Consider the following 21,086-nt stretch of genomic DNA (forward strand, 5'->3'; position numbering starts at 1 on the left):
TGAATCTTCAGGTCTATGTGTTCGCCCTTAAGTGCTGTCTATGGAGAGAAGGGGCTGTGTTCCTTGGGACCTTTGGGGAGATTTCAGACTATAGCCCCCATTGCATCCCAATACTGGTGGGAGTGCCTTGGACCCATTCTGGATTTTGTGTTCTCTCTGCCCAGGGCTGCTTTGTTTGGCTTCTTCCTACCTTTTCACACCATGACATATGAGCAAGATAGTGCTGTCTGAATGAGACTTGAGTTTCTTTAGTCACAGGAAGTGGAGAGAGGAGAAAGAGATCCTACAGCAGTTCCAGGGGAGCATGGATCTATTGGGTCTCTTTACACCCAAACCAGTGCTGGCTCTGATTCCAGGGTGAGGAAGAGGAAAAGGGACCCTTGGCAACTGGGTAGTTGGCGTGCTCCTCCTGGCTATGAGCTCCTCCACCCCTGTGGGTTCTTCTAAGTGTCTGGAGCTGGGAAAAATTGCCCTATACTGGGATGGTTCTTCTAAGGCTAGATCTGCTTTTCCTAAAAAGACAACTGTGACCAGACTTGTGACAAAACTTGATGCAGTGATGAGTTGGACCCTGCCCTGGAGGAAGGGCTGGAAATTTCTCTTTTGGGTCTAAGGCTTGATTCCGAGGCAAAGTAATTTGGTGTTTTTTTTGTTTTTGTTTTTCCTAATTGGAAAGAATTGAGGAAAGATTTTGTCCAAGAGGACCTATGCTAGGGTCAGATGGGCTCATGATGTGGGTGAGCCTCACTCAGAGGGGTGCAGCCTGATATCAGGATCACTTACCTCATTTCTGAGTCCACAGAACCCCAAACATACTCCATGGTTTAAAGAAATTTGGGAATGGTGTATAGGGGAGGGAGGAGATTTCAGCTCAAGTCTGGAGACTTGGGTTTAGGCTCAGTGCCTGGTTCATGGGCGAGAAACCTGTATCTTTTATTTAGGTCCCATCTTTCCAGGACTCTTATTTACCTGGCCCAAACCTCTCAGGTCCCTCTGCTTTGCAGCCTCTCTATGAGGTTGGTTTGTATCACTGGGTTGCGATAAAAATCATTTAATCCTCTTGTTGCTTCTATGGGGTCTGGATACCTGCCTCTATGGGGTAGAGAGGCTCAGAGAGGTAACGCACCTTGTCCAAGACCACAGAGCATGGGGAACCAAGGTCAAGATTGGAACCCAGGTCTTCTGATTCAAGATCCAGTGCTCTTCCCATGGCACCAGGTACCTCCCATCTGCTGTCCCAAGTTGCATGGCTCCTTAAGCCACATGACACCACATTTTCTCTGAGCTTCTTCCTGGAGTACATTAAGCTAAAGGAGAGCACTAAGGAGGGTAGGTTTTATTACTTTCATTTTGTAATTTTTTTTTCACAAATTAGAGAATAATGGCAGTTGACTTGAAAAGCCACACAGTGCTAAATGTTTATAAAAATGCCACAATCTCTTCTATTCTAGCTCTTGGCCTGCCCCATCATTGCTTCCCAGAGAAGAATTTAAAATTATTATATCTGTTTCTGTTACTATTTTCCTTCATATTCCAAAATCATATGCATATACTATTGTCCATTGACTTATTGATTTTAGACATGGTCTGTTTTGGTAGATTGGGAATTTTAATTCCCTTACACTGCCTGCTTTTCTCTCCTTCTTCTCAGTGTAGTTATAGGACAGTGCTTGGTATATCAGGACCAATAAGCTTTTCTGATATTTCTGATGACTGCAAAGAACCTGAAGAAGGATGGATGGACCTGGCTGATTAGAGTGCTAGTTCTCTTGGGGTGAGGAATTTCTTCTGAGTCTTTCCTTTAGGACATGTGTAGGGGTCACTCCATGGTGACCCTGGGCCAGATGAGCCACTTAGAACATCCCTGCCTGCCAACTTCTCCCAGAATTAAGGAATCTACTCTCTCCTCCTATCTGTCCTTTTTGGGTCTCAAAATATCCGTATTATGAAAGTGATAAATGCAGTAAAAAAATTCAGAAAACGCGGAAACTATATAAAGCTGTTATGGGGACTAGTGGAGCCCAGTGGTGAGCAACATGTAAGGAGAAAGTCCAGCAGACCTGGGCTCACGTCCCAGCCCTTGTCACCCACTAACTAGGAGACCTTGGTCAAGTTTTTTAAAATGTGACTAATAACAATATTGGCTCCATGGCTTCATTGTTTGTGTCGAATGATAGAATATATGTCAATCACTTAGCCCTGGCTTATGGTTAACTCTAATTAAACATAGATGAGGGTGATGGTGATAATGATGATGAAGAAGAAGAGGGAGAAGAAGGAGGAGGAGGAGGAGGAGGGGGCTGACTTCTGTCTACCTGGATCTATTCATGATTTTATTGGCCGTGGTTTACAAGTGTGAAGGTAAGCAGGATTGCTCATTTAATTTACAAAGGAAAAATATTCACTTTTCCCCCATATAGTTATATAATTGTTGTGAGTTGGGGTTGTTCCTTTGTGCTTCCTGGAAATGTCATTTTAGGAAGTAATGGGGGTTGGGAGGAGGGAAACAGGGTGAGCTGAGCAGATGGGGCCTTGGCTCCCCTTCCTTGCTTTGCCACGGCAGCTTCTTGCTAATGAGTTCTGCATATCCGGCTTCCATGTAAGAGTTCATTGGAAACGCCTCTGTTAAAACACTTGTACACATGTGCATATACTGCTCTAACACCTGATAGGATCGTGTTTGACAAACCCTAGAGATGGAAGGCTTCAAACACGTGGTCTTCTTTCAGAAATATGGAAGAATTTATAGTTTATATCGTATAATTTTTCACTTATGATAATGAACTGGGAGCTTCATAATCTACCATGGCCCAGCATCTCAAGGCTTTATGCATATTAGAAAGAAAAATTACTGGAGAACAAAGAATTTGGAAAAATCTAATGGCCAAGCAGGGAACCTGCTCCAGTGGAGAGCCCAGTATGCTCTAAGGATGAGATTCTCGGGAAGAAAACAGGGATAGGACTTTTGAAGCCAAAGATGGCAAGCTCTGTCTTATCAGAGGAAAGCAGAGTCTCCCAGTGTGGCTGATGGGCTGTGGCTAGTGAGATTTGTTGGTGTGGAAGCCCTGGGCTGGTTGGACAGGCTCTGCTGGTTTGGCATATGGTGCCCAAACCATGTGGTGTGATGGATATGGCATCTGCTGGGATGAGGACCTGTTGCCCACAACGGTGACTTCCTGCCTGTACTGTGCATAGGCAGGTCCTATCCTGTGGTTCATTGGACAGTAGGCCACCTGCATGAGTGAAGACCCAGCACAGTACTCTCATTTTTTTGGTGATTAGGAACCCCTCTCTACTTTGCCCCCCCCAATTATGGTATAAACACAGCACTAAGAACAGGTTAAGGGGTTAAGGGACTCGGCATTCTGATACTTGTTGCATGTTCACAAGGGCCAATGTCTTTAAGGGCGAGCCTTTTTTCTTTTTGGCTTGGCTCTAAGATCTTAGACCAGGTAGGGGCTGGAAGATGGAGATGGTGGGCCCATCCTAAGTGGTTCTTTCTGCCATCCCCATTGTTAGCACCATTTGTCACCCTACTTTCTACGGTAGCTGGTGTTTCTGGCTTCAAGCCCCAGCCAGGCTCTGCCATGAAGACCTGCTCCCTTTCAGCTCTAGCTGTCCAGGGACAGTTTTGTTTGAAGCTGGGGCTTCCCCTTTTGTGCTTGCACGTCTTTGTTCCCCATCCACCTCTTGTCTCCTTCAAGTTTCTTGAAGCCCCTTGCCCATGGACGACTGCCCTCCCGTCGTCTTCACTATGGCATCTGATAATTTCCTTATTGCTTTATTACAGCTTAACATGGTGTGTGTGAGTGGGGCAGGAAGGAGACCAGTCTAGGTAGGCCGACTTGACCTCACATAGGTGGAGCTGGGTGAAGGTGATAAAGCATGAATGGGATTTTGATGGCATTTCCTTAACCACAAAGTGTATCTGGAGGGTGACCTTCCCCCTTAACTAGACAGAAGGGCAAACGTGGGCAGAGTGGGATAAGTACTAGGTCAACTGGTGTGTACAGGTGGAGGGGACCCTGCTGTGGGCCATTAGCTTCGGAACCACAGGCTGTCTCTAAGCCTGTGCAGACAGCATCAGACTGTGCTCCGTGCCTCCCTCCCACCCCTACATCCTTGGCCTCACCTATCCTCCCTCCTACCCTTCTCAGATATCACCAGCAGCCTCATAGAGGGAGGGCCCTGGGGGCTCAGACCCAGCCCTCCACTGAGCAGAGACTGAGCCCAGTTGCGACAGGAGGAGCAACAGTGCTGGGGTGGCTGGGGGAGCAAGCACGGTCTCCTGGTTTTGCTTCCATGCTGTGTCTTCTGAATACCTTTCACTGTAGTCTCCTTGCCATAAACATTTTGGAAATACCATACAGCGTTAGAATAACTGCCCCACTCTAAGCTTTTGCCTCTAAAGCAGAAGCCAAACCTACAGCCCAACCGTACCTTTGTACCTTTCCACGAGGACGCACCCTCCTGGGATCTGGTCCCTCAGGGCATAAAATGACCTGAGAGATCTGTTTCCTCTCAAAGTGCTTTTCTGTTGTGCAGTTGCCAAGAGGAAGTAAGCGGGCCAGGCGGGGGTGTGCACAGGTTTCTCGCGGCAGATTAAATGGCCCCCTGGCTCCTCAGGCCTGCCCTGCCATCCCTCTAGCCCACATCTGGTCAGCAGCCTAGAGGTGGGAAGACATAGGCCCTTCTGGGCAAAAATACTGGGGGTGGCGGGCAGGCAGGCGTGTTTTCTTTGGCAGGGCAGGCTCAGAATTTCCATGCGGCTGGCTGAGCAGGTGCTTGGCTCCTCCCCACTTTGGGGGTGCAACACGAGTCCTGGAGCCTGTAAACCTTCCAGAACATATGCTCTGGATTCTGGAAAAGGCATCAGGATAGGGCTGGGCTGGGCTTTAAGTCCTACTTCTGCATCACAGGTGCCCCTGGTCCCGGTCTCTGGATCTTTGGACACTGACAAGAGAAGTTCGGATGGCTTTTTCTTGTCAAGACTCTCAGTGTGGCAGCAAACCCAGGCTGATGTTAATCAAAAGGATTCAGCAACTTTCCATTTCCGTGATTGAGTCTAACACTGATGTTCTTGGGCTTTTACCGCCCAGACCAGCCTGCCTGCCTGCCCACCTGCACTCTGCCTACCTGCCCAGGACCAGGACTGTGCTTTCACTGGCACAGGGGTAGCTTGGTTACTCCCTCGTCATCCCGATCCCTGTCCATTTCATGTCACAGGATCGTAAACTAGCGGAGCCCACAAATGCCCTTGAAGCAGGCAAGTAGCTACTAGAGAAACACAGGCAGACAGAATGCCTGAAAAATGACTAAAATTTGGCATCTCTGCCAGTGAATGACTTATAAACTAAGGAATGGAATTTTTGGGATGATAGGCTCTCCCAGACTTAAAAAAAAGAAAAACCCACAACCCAAACCAACCCACTTTTCATTTTAAAGTTTCTAAGCAGAGTTCAGTGCTTACTATCAATTTGGAGAGGCTCTCTGCTTGGCTCAGCAAAGTTGTAACACCTCCCATATTCGAAGGCCAGTTATTTGGAAACTTCTATGTCCAAAACTGAGGCCAGAGCCTGGACACATGCTGCCTTTAAGTTGCCAAAATCCCTGACAGCCGTTTCATGTATGGAAACTCAGGTACTTTATGCAGTGAACACCCCCTATCCTGGCACTCACTATGCTCATATTGGCTCCTCTCCCTCATTTATTCTTTTCTTTTCTTTCTTTTCTTTTTTTTTCTTTCTTTTCTTTTTTTCTTTTCTTTTTTCTCTTTTCCTTTCTTTTCTCTTTTCCTTTCCTTTCTTTTCTTTTCTTTTTCTTTTTCTTTTTCTTTTCTTTTCTTTTCTTTTTTTTCTTTTCTTTTCTTTCTTTCCTTCCTTCCCCCTTCCCTCAGAACAGCAGCAGGGGCTTCTGCTAGAACCAGACATCTAAACAGAAGGGAGTGGCTGCTGACAGCTTGGCAGTGGGGCTGGAGACCAAAACATGGTTTAAAAATGTAGAACTCCAAAGTATGGCAGCTCAGGAATTGTGACCCCAATGTACTAATTAAAAAAACAGTGTAGGTACACACACATTTGCACATACACACATTTTATTAAGTCTAGAAAAATATGCCATGGTTTATGCTTATGGCCCCAGTTTAATACAAATGATGAATTCTACACTTACATTTTTAAAGTCTGGACAAATGCATGAACAGTGTTGGATAAATGAATTCCCATTTGTCTCATTTATCTATAATTATAAGGGAATGGAGTTTTGGAGTGTCTGAATATGAGGTTAACCGACAGGTAACAACTATTAGCTTTTCTGAAGGTGCTTTCTATGGAATAGAAACTGTGATATGGTGTTTTCAAAAAAAGTTCATTGGACATAGAAGTTTGGGAGAGGCTGCAGATTATATCACCCTATTTGAGATTTGTCCTGCATAATAATATTTTGAAGGCTCTGTGAAACCCTAGAATAAAGGAACTATGTTACACTTCGTATAGCCTAGTATGTGAATCAGTATGCTAGCAATTATAAGGGCTCAAGCAAAAAAGGGGAATTTTTTGGTTCAGACAGTTGAACAGTCTAGGGCTTTATCTATGGGATTCAGGGCTTTATCTATGGGATTCAGGCAAAGCTGAGTCCAGGGACTCGGAGAAAATGCAATGGGTGCTTGGTCTTCATCTTTTGGCTTTATTTTCTTCTGTACTGCCTTCTTGGGCAGGCTCTGCCCATGTGGGTGTTTCTAGTGATTTTAAGCATATGATATCCTTCAGTTAAAGAGCTTCTCCTTCCCAGTGGCTCCAGTAAAAATCCCTGAAATGAATCTCTCTTGAGTCTTCCTGCTGATCCCTGAACCCTGGCCACGTCCAGGGAGGAAAAAAACAAATCCTTGTCCAATACTGAATCAGGGGTCCTCCCCATGGACTGAGTAGTGTATGGGTGGGGTCAACCCCATGCAGACTTCGTGAGCCCTGGAGGGCTTGGGGTGGGGCGGGTCCCCAAAGGAAGTGGAGGTGTAGTTTCCAGGCAAGGGGAGGGATGAATGCTGAACAGGCAGGAACAACAGTTTCCAATGCTGAAAATAGAGCCCTTTTATTGTGTAAAACCTGTTGGAACACACACGAAGAAAACCTGCCAAGTGCTCATCATACATTTTTTTGGGAATACGTTTAGAATACAATAAAATTTGCACGCATGCACACATGTGGTTGAACTTTTCTTTGATGATTTAAAAATCTCAGCGGGTCCTGCCCTGCCTCAGGGTCAGCTCTGAGTGTTGAAACATCCTGGTCACTGACTGTTGAAATGGTTTGGCTTCTTGATAAATGGGAGGTTCTTGGCACAGCCAAAGTGCCGGGCACAGGGGGCCTGGGAGAGTTCATTTCCCGGAGAGCGGCCCTGGAGTGTTGTTATCTCCAGGGTGGAGCTCCCTTGAGTCCTGACAGCAACAGCACATCACTCCTCACGGCCTCCATGTGCCTCCTGCTCTGTTGTCTCCCTGTTGGGGCAGGGAATTGAGGCTGAGACAGGTTAAGGAACTGGGGGCAGTGGAGGAAATGATGCTCATAGAAGGAGCTAGGGGAGCGGTGAGATGACACTGTGGATTTGCAAGGGAAGGCTGGAGAGAGGCAGGGGACTGTTGATGTGGAGAGAAAAAACCGAATTTTCAAATGCCTTTGTGGGATCATGCAGTGTGCAGGTGTATGAGCTCCCGAATGGTGACTGTATGTCTGTGAATGACTCTCCACCTTGTGCTCAGCACTCGGACTTAGGAGTTGCTTCTGGATGTGAGCAAATAGATGCAAACATGCTGATTGGGTTGCAACAGGACTTCTTTACACAATGCTTGCTTACTGACAGGGCTAATATATAGGAGGGAATGATTATCTCCAGAAACTGAAGGTAATTTAAAGGGATCGATTGATCTATCTAAAATATATATTTTTATTTTGAGAGAGAGAGGGAGAGAGAGTGTAAGCACAAGTGATGGGGGAGGGACAGAGAGAGAGAGAGAGAGAGACAGAGAGAATCTTAAGCAGACTCCACGCCCTGCGTGAGCCTTACATGGGGCTCGACCCCATGACCCTGAGATCATGACCAGAGCGCCAAAATCAAGAGTTGGAGATTCAACTGACTGAGCCACTAGGCACCCCTGAAGGGATTTAAAATTTTTTTAAGTTCTTTGTTGGAAAGAGTTAATCACATTAAGAATAGATTCTCTTCATCATAGAAAAAGATCCTTTGGGCTTTTTCAAGGAAAAAAGGCATTTTCATCTTATGATTTTGTAACATGCAGTCACATCTATTATGTTTGTTTCACTATAGTCTCTCAAACAGTGGAATTTAGGGAGGTTTTGCCTCTTGGTTAGCAAGCTCTTGAAGATTCCACAGCTCAGAAGCATGGTATCTCTTACCTTTGCCATCTGCCTTGGGGGCCCATGTGACTCGAGGCTATTGTGGGGTCTTTTCTCAGACTCCTGGGCCTGTGCAGTTCTCACTAACATCTTGCTCTGGGGGTGCCTCCAGAACCTTGGGTCGCAGAGATGAGGAGGCCTGAGTTTGGGGAGGGCTGGCATGGACATCTGAATGCTGGGTGGCCAGCAGGCTGCTGCTGAGAAGTGAGATGGAACAGGTCTCTGAGCAGGCTCTGCAGTCAGACTGGCCTGGCATTTCCGCTTACTGCCTTGGTCCCCATGTCGTCCCTGGGAAGGGATGCCCAGAGCATCCTGCGATTTCTAGAAACTTTTCCTTTTTCTGTTTCCCCTTTCTGCACTGTGACTCATAGGGAGAAAGGGGTCTTCTCTGAAGTGCATAAGGATTTCCTGAAGTCAGGGTTTCCAGGAACCAGGATTAGACAAGTAGCTGTAATTATGCTGAGTGCCGTGAGGGAGAAGGAGGGCAGGTATCTGCTTGGAGGGTGAGCATGGCTTCCTTGAGACTGTGACCTGCCTCCCCTTTCCTACCCCCATCCCCCTAGTCTCTCCAGCCACAGTCATTTAGGTCTTGTCCCTTAGGATCTCTCATCCTTTTATCACATCATGCAGTTTAGTCTTTTATTGGTCACTTTCTTTTGTATTCCACCCACCATCATCTTTTCAGCAGAACAAAGGTCACTTTTTTGGGATCTAGTTAGAAGAGTGGATATTGTATATATCTTTTCAAATTAGTGTTTCTGTTTTCTTTGGTAAATACCCAGTAGTGAAATTATTGAATCATATAGTGTTTCTTTCTTTAATTTTTTGAGGGATCTCCCTACTCTTTCCATAGTGATTGCACTAATCTGTATTCCCACCAGCAGTGCATGAGAGTTCTCTTTTCTCCACATCCTAACCAACACTTGTTATTTCTTGTCTTTTTTTGGGTAAGATTTTATTTATTTGAGAGAGAGAGAGAAAGAGAGAGAGAAAGAGCATGAGCGGGGGTGAGGAGGAGGGGCAGATGGAGAGAGAGAAGCAGATTCCTCACTGAATAGGGAGCCTGACATGAGGCTCGATTCCAGGACCCTGAGACTATGACCTGTGCCAAAGGTAGACACTTAACCAACTGAGCCACCCAAGTGCCCGTATTTCTTGTCTTTTTAATACTAGCCATTCTGACAGGTGTGAGGTGATCTCTCCTTGTGGTTTTGATGTGCATTTCCCCAATGACTTGTGGTGTTGAGCATCTTTTCACATGTCTGTTGGCCATTGGGATATCTTCTTTGGAAAAATATCTATTCAGGTCCTCTGACCATTTTTAAATCAGATTTTTGTGTGTGTTGTCCAATTTTATAAAATATTTTGGATATTAACCTCTTATAGGATATAATTTGGAAAATATCTTCTCTCATTTACTATGTTGCCTTTTTGTTTTGTTGACAATTTCCTTTGCTGTGCAAAAGTTTTTAATTTTGGTCTCAATAGTTTAATTTTGCTTTTGTTCCCTTGCCTTAGGAGACATATCCATAAATATTTTGCTAAGCCCAAGAGAATACTGCTTATGTTTTCTTTTATGAGTTTTATGGTTTCAGGTCTCAAATTTAGGTCTTTCATCCATTTTGATTTATTTTTGTGTGGGGTTTAGGAATGTGGCTCAGTTTCATTCTTTTGTGTATAGCAATCCAGTTATTCCAGCACCATTTATGAAAAGACTATCTCTTCCACATTGTATATGCTTGTCTCCTTTGACATAGATTAATTGACCATATATGCACCCTGTGTCTATTGTGGGATTATTTACAGTAGTCAAAATATGGAAGCAACCCAAGTGTCCAAAGATGAAGATGTGGGGGGTGTATGTGTGTGTATGTGTATACACACATTATGGGTGAATATTACTCAGCCATAAAAAAGAATGAGATCTTGTCATTTGCAACAACTTGGATGGACCTAGAAGGTATTATGCTAAGAGAAAATAAGTCAGTCAGAGAAAAACAAATACCGTATGATTTAACTCAAATGTGGGATCTAAAAAACAACCCAACAGATTCTTAAATACAGAGGAAAAACTAGTGGTTGCCAGAGGTAGGTGGTTGGGGGGGATGAGTGGAATAAAGGAGACTAATACAAACTTCCAGTTATAAATTAAATAGGTTACAGAGATGAGAACAGCATGGATAATATAGTCAATAATATTGTGGTAACATTGTACGGTGACAGATGGTGACTGCATGTAACATGGTGAGCACTAATATATTAGAATTGTTGAGTCACTATGTTGTACCCTTGAAACTAATAAACGTTGTATGTCAATTATAGTCTAGTAATAAAAGATGAGGGGATGTTGTAAATAATTGTAGTTCTATTTTTCTGCCACAAATCCAAACCTGGCCTTGCAATAAGTGAATATGTGCTACGAGGGAAGAAAAGAGGACCAGAGAGGGAGAGATAGCTTTGTGAACACAGGATTCCCTGCCTTTGACTTTGACTTTGGGTCTCAGACTGTATCCATCTTTGTGGGCTGTCAAAGGGCTGAGAGGCCCAGCTTTCCAGTTTTGCTGCAGGGCAGTGAGGAGAAAAAGTTCTAAAATGCAGCAATCTGGAGGAAGCATTATGTTATAAACATTTTATATTTATTTATTTATTTATTTATTTATTTATTTATTTATTTATTTATTGGGTTGCAATTTATAGCTTCCATATTTGCCTGTCCTGGGTTCCAAGAAAGGAACACAATGGGAGAGTCACAATGGGAGAGTAGGTGGTAGTGCGTGTGTTGGTTAGTATTCCAGGGCTTCTGGGAAGGTAAGAAGGGGAAGGGGAATGGATCATGGAGCTTTCAAGGAACTGAGGCCAGTCACCCAGAGACAGTGACCAGAGATGAGGTTGCAGGGCACCTCAGGACATATTAAGGAGTCCATTCCTTATCTTGACAACAGTGGGATGGTGGAGCAGCTTTTAAAACAGAGGACCAGTATAACCCAAACCGTCTTTTGATATGATCTCTTTGTGAATGGATTTAAGCCATTTTGGCTTATCACTGATTTCTGGGTTATCTTGGTAAAATGGGTAGCTCTATCCAGAGATGCTGGAGCTCTGTGTCTCCATCTATGCAACATCATTCCCTAAGGTGGTATGTTTTGCTGAAAACAATCCCAGCCCAAATTGTGGCATACATGCTAGCAAACTGGCCCAACACAGTCCTATAACCTGCTCTTTGAACTCATTAATAAGTCCTAGTGTCGAACCCTAGACACTCTGACAGTTAGTCCAAGGCAAATGTCCCTATGGTGAGATCAACCCGAAACTTCTCTAGTCAAATTAAACTAAGCATGATATGGGGGTAGGGGTGGGGGTGGGACAGAACCAAAGACAATTATAGACTTTGGGCTCTAGGCTATTGGATTTGCTGGATTCTTAGATTGTTGGTACAGGGGCAGTGGTGCTGTGTACCCTTTCCAGGCCCTTTAGAACCTTTCATTTCATTGGTGTGTAATTAATGAACTTTATTGTAATGAACAAACCCTCTGTAGCAGATTTAGATAACAGTATTTGAAAGGCTTGCAGTGGTCAGTTTTGGAGGGTGGATTTATGATTGGGTAATTAAATGTGATCTAACTGCCTCTAGGGTGTAGATTTAAGTTAATTTCACATGTGCATCAGCTTACACTGGTGTATTTGTAGGCAGTATAATGATAGTTCTAGCTGCTGTGTGGGGAGTGGGTTTATTCCAACAGGATACCTTTGCGAAGTCCCGGTGAGAGACGATTAGGAATAAAAGGAGCAATCCCTGCGTGCTGAGCTGGAGATTTCCCCCAAGCTTGGGACGTCATAGTTAGAGTAGGACATGTTGGCATTTGTGGTAAGAATATGACTACTTTCCTGACTTGACTCTGAGCTCCCTGAAAATGAGGACTTGGCTTTCAGCCCTGTGTCCCCAGGGCCCAGCCTGGGCCCAGCACAGAGTTGGTGCTTAGCAAGAGTTTCTCAGACTGAGGGAAGGGGAAGGTAAGTGATAGGAGAAGAAATCAGGGAGGAGATGAGAAGAAATAAAGGCTTAACTGGCAGGGTGGGGGGTGGGAGGTGGGATGTAGGATGAGGTCCACCAGGACCAGATGAGGATTTGGTGGTTTTCCATCTCAGCAAGACCCTGGTGTAGAGTCTAGACCTTCCCATTGCAGAGGGAATGGAGGGTTGAAATTATGGTGGTTTTGCTCTCAGGTGGTTCCTGTGAGTATCTCCATTCCAATAGGAAGGGCCTCGGAGGTGAAGAAATTCAGCTCAGGAATGGCTGGCCCATCGACCTGGCACCTGCTCTTTGCCCTGGTACTGTGACATGCTGAGCTTTAGCTCTAGGACAGAACGACCTGCATGACTGACCAAACAACCTCACTATTCTTCAAGTGACCTCGGCTAAGTCATTTCCTGGCCCTTCATTGTTGTTTAAAAAAATGATGGGGAGGATTGGAGAGCAGAAAATCAAGCCCGTGACACATTTCATCACCATGCTCCTTGCCTTGACCATTAAATATTTCCTGGAGTTGCTCACCTGGTAACTAAGCTGTTCACAGCTTGTCTTCTATCCTTTATGGGATTTGTAACAAGGTCAGCCTTGGCCATCACAAAGACCCGGAGGAGGGCTGTTTATGTCATTTTGGAGAAGGAGGCAGGTTTTCCCAGGCATGCTTTCTGGTCTGGATGCTGACCATGCAATCTCTCAGGCCCTCCTAAGCATTCTGCTTAAACAAACATTATTTATGTTCAGCAGGAGAACCATTCCCCACCGTCTGCTTTCTCTTCACTCATATAAAACTGCACATTTAATTTCTGTTTACACATATAAAAACTCCATCTTTAGGAGCAGCCTGGGAAATCTTTGGTTGAAGATGGATTTTGCTTTTGGAAAACACAGAAGTGAGTGACATCTGTATATTGTGTTATCAGAAGCGTGACACATGTGGTTGATTGGGACCAGGTGCTTCACAGAATCCATCTGAGTAAAGCTATAAACCTCTAGTTGACAGGCAAGGTGACAGCCCAGGTCTTGCGAGCAAAGTCTCTGCCTTCCATATTAGAGGTAGCAACAAACAGTTGAAAACCTTGGGGTGCTATGAATTAGAAGCTAGGTTTCAGCCAAAGATAACAATCTCTGAATGGCTTGTATACCTTTGACCTGTAAAAGCATCTCCAAGTGGACAGCACAGGTGGGTGGGGATAGACAATAATTTTGGGTTCATCTTAGTTTTACAGGATGGGTAGATCATTGAGCATTCAATTCTGTACTGATTAAGGCTTGAGTCCATACCAGTATTTTCCTACTTGGCAGTATGTGATATGGGTAGATAACCTTCCCTGATTTGATTCACATTCAGTGTATTGTGAGTTTGAATCCTGAAGTCCTTAAATCATGGCTTGTTCATTGAACAAAATGAGGGACAGAGAGAGACCAAACCAAGGGGATCTCACCTTGTTTTCCTGATTTATCCTTTCTTGGGTAATTCACCCAACATGTCAGTTTTCATTGGATTATTTCCAAGAGCTTCATCCTTCTCTTCACCCCACAATCCCCTTATCCTTTGTGGATATTTTTTTTTGAATTTGCCTATTTTAGGGAGGCCCACAAATAGATTATTGAGCTCTAGCTTGTCTCATTCTAGCTGAGAACTGTTAGTAAATTAGATTATTTTCTTTGAATTTATTGGTAGAAGGAGGTAAGAGGATAGTAGCATGTTTGTGAGGAAGGCTACCACTTGGTAAGTAAAATATCTGTAATTTTAGCTTTTACATTACACGTATGTTTGTTCTTGAATGAACATCTCTCTGTGATTTTTAGTAAATCAAAGGAATTGGCAGCTATGTGTAAATTTGGGTATTCTGAACCAAAACTAGACTGTACATTGGGATTACAAAATGATGTCTGTCCTGGGAAGTATTTCTGAACGTATGTGAACATTTTAGTGAGTTGGTTACATGGGCTGTTCTATTATCTTCCAAGACACAGATTTTTGTTCACTAATGCTGCTCTTATTTATGCTATTGTGTAGTATTGGACTTTGAAGGAATGACTGATGTCCTTCTCAGTCAAAAGTGGAAATAGAGGCACAGTCTTTCAAAGCTGACAATGAGAACACGAAAGAGGCCAGGCCACCTGGATGGCTCAGTGGTTGAGTGTCTGCCTTAGGCTCAGGTCATGATCCTGGGATCGAGTCCCACATTGGGTTCCCCTTAGGGAGCCTGCTTCTCCTTCTGCCTATCTCTCTCTCTCTCTCTCTCTCTCTCTCTGTGTCTCTCATGAATAAATACATCTTAAAAAAATATGAAAGAGCACAAATGCTGCCGGCTCTGGCTCTCATCTCCCTGTCTTCAAGGTAGCTTGGATGACAATAGTGGCTAACATTTAGTGACACATCAACAATCACAGATTTCCTCAATGTAAATTAACCACTAGTTTTCTTACAGAAATCCTATCCTGTGAGGTATCCTCTTTTTAAATTTATTTATTTATTTTATTTAATTAATTACTTTATTTATTCATGAGAGACACAGAGAGAGGCAGAGACCCAGGCTGAGGGAGAAGCAGGCTCCCCACAAATAGCCTGATGTGGGACTGGATGCTCTATCCTGGGATTAGGACCTGAGCCAAAGGCAGATGCTCAACTGCTGAGCCATCCAGGCATTCCAGTATCCTCTTTTTAAAGGTGAGGAAACTGAGGCATGGATAAGCGTTGGTGATTATTGATCATGCTGGTCTAGATGGGCCCCAGATTCCCCAGGCTCATCTTGTCAAAGGCCTGGAAACTTCAGAGGCCAAGAAGGGGCCACTGGGATGGGGATTTCTAACCCCAGGCCTGGCCTGTGATTGAGATTCCAAACTTTTACACTGTGGTTGGTGGCATCCTTCTAGGAATCTCTCTTTTTCTCCCTTGCTGAGCTCTCTGATTTTGGCTGGAAAAACTTCCATATGTTCTATTTGAGCCCTTCCCACCATTTGAAACTTCCTGGGTTTTTGCTCTGGCATCTCTGACTCATCCCCTCCCCCCCTTCCTCCCCTGGGGTCTCTGTAGGTTGTTGGTATGTGAGTATTTATAGTTCTAGTATTGGCTTTTTCTTTAAAGCAAAACCTTAAACTCCTTAGAAAATAATTGGAATTTCAGGAAGAGTTTTCTGGTTTATTTTTATACTGCTTAACAGACTGTGATGATTTGCTAGAAAAATGGCTGGAGTTGGGCTTTGAGGCTGGGGGTCCTCTGAAATGCCTCCCACAAAGGTCCTTGTGTGGACATCCTCTGGGCCTGGGACCCGCTGCCTTTCCACTGGAGCCAGATGATGAAGAACTCTACAATACTACTCAAAGGGCCACAGGCCAGGCGGTGCTTTTTTCTGTACCGTAGCTTTGTTTCTATTAAAATGCTTTAAAAATAGGGAGCTTGGGGCCCTACAATGCCATGAGAATTGATTTTAGGGGATGAGAAAGTGACAACTACAAAGCCTCCAAGCAGTAGGAAAGAATGGTGCACATGAAGATAGCTGTGTGTGGTGGGCTCTTATACAGAAGAGCTGGAAACAGCATAGTGGGTAAGAAAAAGGCTCTGGCTAAAAAGCCAGGCTTCTAGGAGTTTGATCCCTCTTCACTGGCTGGCTGGTGCTGGGCTTCTCTGGGCCTCTGTCTATCCATATCCAAATGGCGATAATCCTGGGGCTCATGTGAGGATGAAATGTAGTAATGAACTATAAATGTCAGCTCCTACTAATGGTGTCCACCCCAGATTGCAGCACACAGCTGCTTTGTACTGTGCACACCCATGTCGCCAGGGAACCCGGCCTGGAGCCACCTGCCCCCAGAGATGCCTATTCTTTTTGAAGGTACCGTGGCTCCCATCTTCCTACTGTGCACGGCTGTAAATGAGATGACGGTCAAGGGCCATACTCAGCCCACATATGTGCACATCCACAAATGTAGCACCTTTGGGTTTCCTTATAGAGCTGGCCCATTGGGCACAAGGCCCCTCAGCTTCCCAGGCAGAGCTGAAAACTGCAATTCTTCTGTGTCAGCCGAGCACACGCAGGTGGCTGGGAACCATCTTCACCCCCTGAGCAGAACAAGACAGGAAGGCTGGGCTTAACAGAGACACGGATGACAAGATTTAAATAAATAAGCTGTATTATCTGTACAAAAAATATAAATACAGTTTTGTGTTTTTAGAGGAGGAAGTGCCTCCTGCCACATTGTTCAGCCGCTCTAATAATCTTGTGCTGCCGCTGAGTCACGATTCACAGAACAAACAGTAAATGTACATTCACCTCATGCAAGGAGCGCTCTACTTCCCACCCCAAACCTAGGTCCTCCAGGCTCGCTCTGACACCCACTCCAACCTCTGCAGCCCCCCACGAGGCAGCGCTGGAGGACACCTGCTAATTAGGAAACATAAATATTGGCCACTGGTTTTCCATGGCTATTGAACTAGAAAAATAACCACATCAGTTAGTAGGATGGAATCTGTCGTCTTCATCCCATGCATAACTATTGTGTCACAAGTGAATCTCCTCTTACTGCCCTGTCCTCCCACGTTAGCTTTACAACCTATTCTGTACACAGTGAATGGATCTGGAATTAAACATCAGGTTCTGTTAAAAATAGGAACAATACAATAATTACCACTGAGTTTACAGGAACATAACCGCAGGAAGTTAATAAAAAGTTCCCCAAATATTCTGTTTTCTGGATGACAATGTACAATTATTAATATTGCACTTTTTTATACAAGAAATCCTAATAAATATTCACAAAAGATATACAGACATAGAAAACATTCTCTTTTATTTTAAATAAAATGACACCGATTTTTAGGAACATGATTTCTTAGAGCCCACTGTGGTGAGGAAGAAAGAGTCCCAACCTTAATTGTCCATAGCTCGCCTGGGGAGGACACAGCTTAATACTGTCTTTCCCCCTGTCTCTGACTTCCAGGTGGGCTGGAAAACACAGCCCGGGTATCAGTGGCAGCCCCGGGGTGAGTGGCATTTTGCGAGTTGGTATGGGGGCACAATTTATCCAAGGGGTGAGTGATGATGGTGACTGTGTCGCCCTGGCTATTGAGTGGTGTTCACTCAGGGGGAGGTGGCCAAAACCACTCACCCGAAGCCCCTCTGTTGAAAGAGCAATTTGCCAAATAGTTCCAGAAATTCAGCTTTGCCACTATACTTGGCTACAGCTGTTTTACTCTAGCAGATGGGCATTTCTAGAAGAGTGTGTGCTGCCTTGCTCACTGAATTACCGAAACTGGTGGATATTAATTCTTAGAATGTTCATAGTATTTCATTATGTGGGGGAAACAGGTTGAAAAGCCTTTGGGGACCCTTTTGCAAGCTTTAGTTAACCTATGGCTTTGCCACCACACCCCATCACCCTGCCCCGAGCTGCTGTGTAAATAGGAGGGCAGCTCTCACTGTGCTCCTAGAAAGGCCCACGCAAGCCAGCCATCCCACCCCGTGTCCTTGGAAGTGGCTACTAATACCTGATGGATACTCTGGCAAATTGACCCCAATCCCTGGCCCTTGAGTGGAGTAGCATAGGCCATACAGGCTGAAAACCCAGCCTATTCAAGCCCCAAATCCCCCTGGCCCACATCAGTGGTTATTAATTCTGAGTTGGGGCAGGGGGAGGAGTGGAACTCTTGATTTAGGGAGAGACGCCAGGGTGGCCTGACTGCATAGCTAGACCGTGATGTCTTGCTAGCTTTGCTATGGGTGTACAAGCAGAGAGTTGACTGAGATGGCATGGGGAGTGGGGACTCCCCTGCACCCCAAGGAGGGTATGTCTTCTCCCACACAGCATGGGCCCCCAGGGCCTGTGCCCTCTGTGATGGTGCGGCGCAGTTCCGAGTGCCCCTTCCCTGAGCCTCCTGCCTGCTCCCTCCTCTTCATCTACCTGTACTTGCCCACTGAGGAGTGTGCACAGGGTTCTTTTTGCTTCTGTCCCCTTCCCCACCCCCAGCTGGCTTTCTGAAGCAGGGTGCTTGAGGCCCACCTGGTTGTCTCCTCCTGACTGCTGGTGTCCATGCTTTGAGTTCCCATCGCTCCCCCACCAGAAGAGTGGAGTTCTGGCCTGGGCACTGCCTCGCTGTGGCGTCCTCCCCTCCCTGCCCGCTCGTCCCAAGGCCGAGGCACAGGACGACCGAATTGGAAGCACGCTCCTTTGTCAACCGTGTGCTGCCGGCAAAGACACGGTTGGCTGTCCCCAGTCTGTAGCAGTGGTGCCTTGCGAACGCGGCGGGCCCCCCTGCCCTCTCGTCTGCTCCGGCCTCTGACTCCCTGTTGTCCCCAGGAGCGAGCTTCCCTCTTCCTCGGTCTGTCTGGGACCTGGGTTTGGGACGGCGTCCGCTCTGCAGGCTCCTTTCGGCCTCTTTCCTTGTCTTTCCCCGACCTTCTGTCCTCCAGCTAACTGGGAGAGAGGACGAGCGAGGTCCTCACGTCTGGGGGTGGGGGGGTGGGGGGTGGATGGGTGTGAGTGGGGGGGGGGGCGGGGAGGGAAATAAATAAATAAACGAAGAAAGCTTAAGTTCTGTCCGAGGTGGTGGCGGGAGTCCTGCGTGGCCAGCGTGGAGCTCTTCCCGGCGCGTCTTCACGCTTTGCCACAAGTCCCACAGCAGCGAGATTTGAACTGGCTCAGTTGGCAGAGCTTCAGCTGCTTCACCTTCTCGCAGTACCTGGTGGTGTCTCTGCACTCCACTGGGAAACGGACACAAGAAGGGGTGAGCTGGGGCCTTGGGGGGGCTCCCGCGCTGGAGGGGCCGCTGCCATCTAGCACTGGGCCTGCTCTTGCTCTGCGGGAACTCCGCCACGTGCCTCCCGGGTGCCCCCGGCCCCTGCCCTGCTGCCTTGGGGGTGCTGCTCATCTCCCTCTCCTCGGGGCCGCCTTTATCCCTGACGCCTTGGGGCCTCTCCTCGCCCGGCCCCGGAGGACTGAATTCTGTTCCACTTGCATGAGGCGTGCAAGCGCGGCCGGGGTGATGGCCTCATGCCACGCAGTGCCCGCCGCCTGTGCCCCGGGAAGCTTGGCATTCGTGGGCACCTACGCCAGCCCCCCCCCGCCCCCAGCAGGCTGCACCGGAGCCTGGGCATGCTTCTTCAAAGGGCCACAGGCCAGACGGTGCTGAGATGCTGGTGCTGAGTCGGGCGGTGCGCATCTGCGATTAACATCGTGAGTCGGGGATGTGAGGATGGATGGTGGCGGGCTCCTGACACAAAGGTGGGTGGGCACCACCCAGAGAACAAAGGTCACCTCTCCCCAGTGTATAAGCAAAGGGACAAGGTGCCCCCAGGGCATCGGCAATCCCATGCTGGGAGAGGTTAGCAGATAGCTGCATTGCGACATTTTAACATTTCTTATTCTTTGCCTATACTTTCTCTCCTTCCCTTTCCTGCCTTTGTCTCCCCTCCAATTTGTTTTGGGTCCAGAGGAAGGAAAAATACGCAACTGGGATATAAATGCCTGTGTGGGGCGGAGGAGGATCCCGACTGAGGGAGGAGAGAGGGAATGAGTGTCAGATCTGGAGGGCACCGGCTCCGCACGGTCCCGGTGGGTGCCTGTGCGGCGGGAAGGAGGAGGCGCAGAGGTCCTTGTTCTGTGAGAAGCAGAGCCACGCGGCTGCAGGGCCGGCCGGGCAGGAGGCACTCTGCGTGCTCCTATCGTGCGGACAGTACTTTGTCTCGTGGCCTGGGCCCCAGGAGGCACTGGTGGTCCTCTCCCGGGTACCAGCCAAGTACGGCGGGTGAGCCGGGGGCTGATTTCATCTAGGACTTGGCCAGTAGCACCTGGCTTTGCTCGGTGCCTTGGGGCACACTCAGCCACCTTTTGTGGCCTGGACACACGTCCTTGTACACGTCCTGGCTTACCTGCATGCACCCTTCTGAAAATACCCAACCCTGGCCCTGGCTCACAATCCTAGGGAAACCCGATCTAGTGCCCTAGGTTCGGGGTCAGCCCCAGGCATGGCCCTCTGCACCTGATGCCCTGCGGGGACCTGGCAGAAAGCTCCCTGGGGTCGGAACATACTGTTTTCGCATGGGGTGATGTTGCAGCGCTGCCAGTTGGCGGGCCGGGGCCCCCAGGAGCACAGGTGCTCAGGCACTGCCTTGTTGGTGTGGGCGTGCACACACTCCACGCGCCGGGCCTGGAAGCCGTAGTTGCCACATGTTGCCGTGCACAGGCTCCACAGGCTGACCCTCCAGTGTACGCTGCAGGCTTCTGACCAGCAGTTCTGAGTGCTCACGGGCCTGCAGGAGGAGGGTGGCAGGGTTAGGGTCTGCCCCTGTGGGCATGGGATCGGGGAACAGATGGGAAAACAGTGTTGCAAACCCAAGGCCGGGCAGCTCCTCAAGAACTGCTGGTGCTCCCAAAGGTGGCTTCTGATCTCTGTTCTAAGATCTCAGAAGGCCGCTTGCTCTAACTGGGCCTCTGTGTGCTCCTCCCCACAAAGTCTGTATCACTGCATGATCCGAGAATGAACTCTCTCCAGGACGGAGGCTGGCAGAGGCTTGGGGCCTTGGGTGGGGATGGTAGGCCCGCACCCCAGGGGAACCTCTACAGGCAAGTATGACAGGAAATGGGGACTGCCATCTAGCACTGGGCCTGCTCAGTATATTTTATTTTTAAAATTTTTAAGAAAGATTTTA

General features: G+C 47.1%; 1 protein-coding gene across 3 annotated transcripts in view; it reads right to left on the reverse strand.

The window, feature by feature from the left end:
• Positions 1-16,554: 16,554 nt before the first annotated feature.
• The window catches only part of ADAMTSL1 (ADAMTS like 1), an 871,496-nt gene continuing 866,964 nt past the window's right edge, over positions 16,555-21,086 (reverse strand). For all 3 annotated transcript variants that reach the window (XM_072728197.1, XM_072728199.1, XM_072728198.1), the window contains 2 exons: positions 20,467-20,687; positions 16,555-19,139 (listed from right to left, as the gene is read on the reverse strand). In XM_072728197.1, the coding sequence (XP_072584298.1) occupies positions 19,033-19,139; positions 20,467-20,687 (328 nt within the window). In that variant the 3' untranslated portion in view covers positions 16,555-19,032. The remainder of the gene's footprint in view (positions 19,140-20,466; positions 20,688-21,086) is intronic.

This window comes from Vulpes vulpes, chromosome 12, assembly GCF_048418805.1.
Source record: "Vulpes vulpes isolate BD-2025 chromosome 12, VulVul3, whole genome shotgun sequence".
NCBI classification, from domain to species: domain Eukaryota; kingdom Metazoa; phylum Chordata; class Mammalia; order Carnivora; family Canidae; genus Vulpes; species Vulpes vulpes.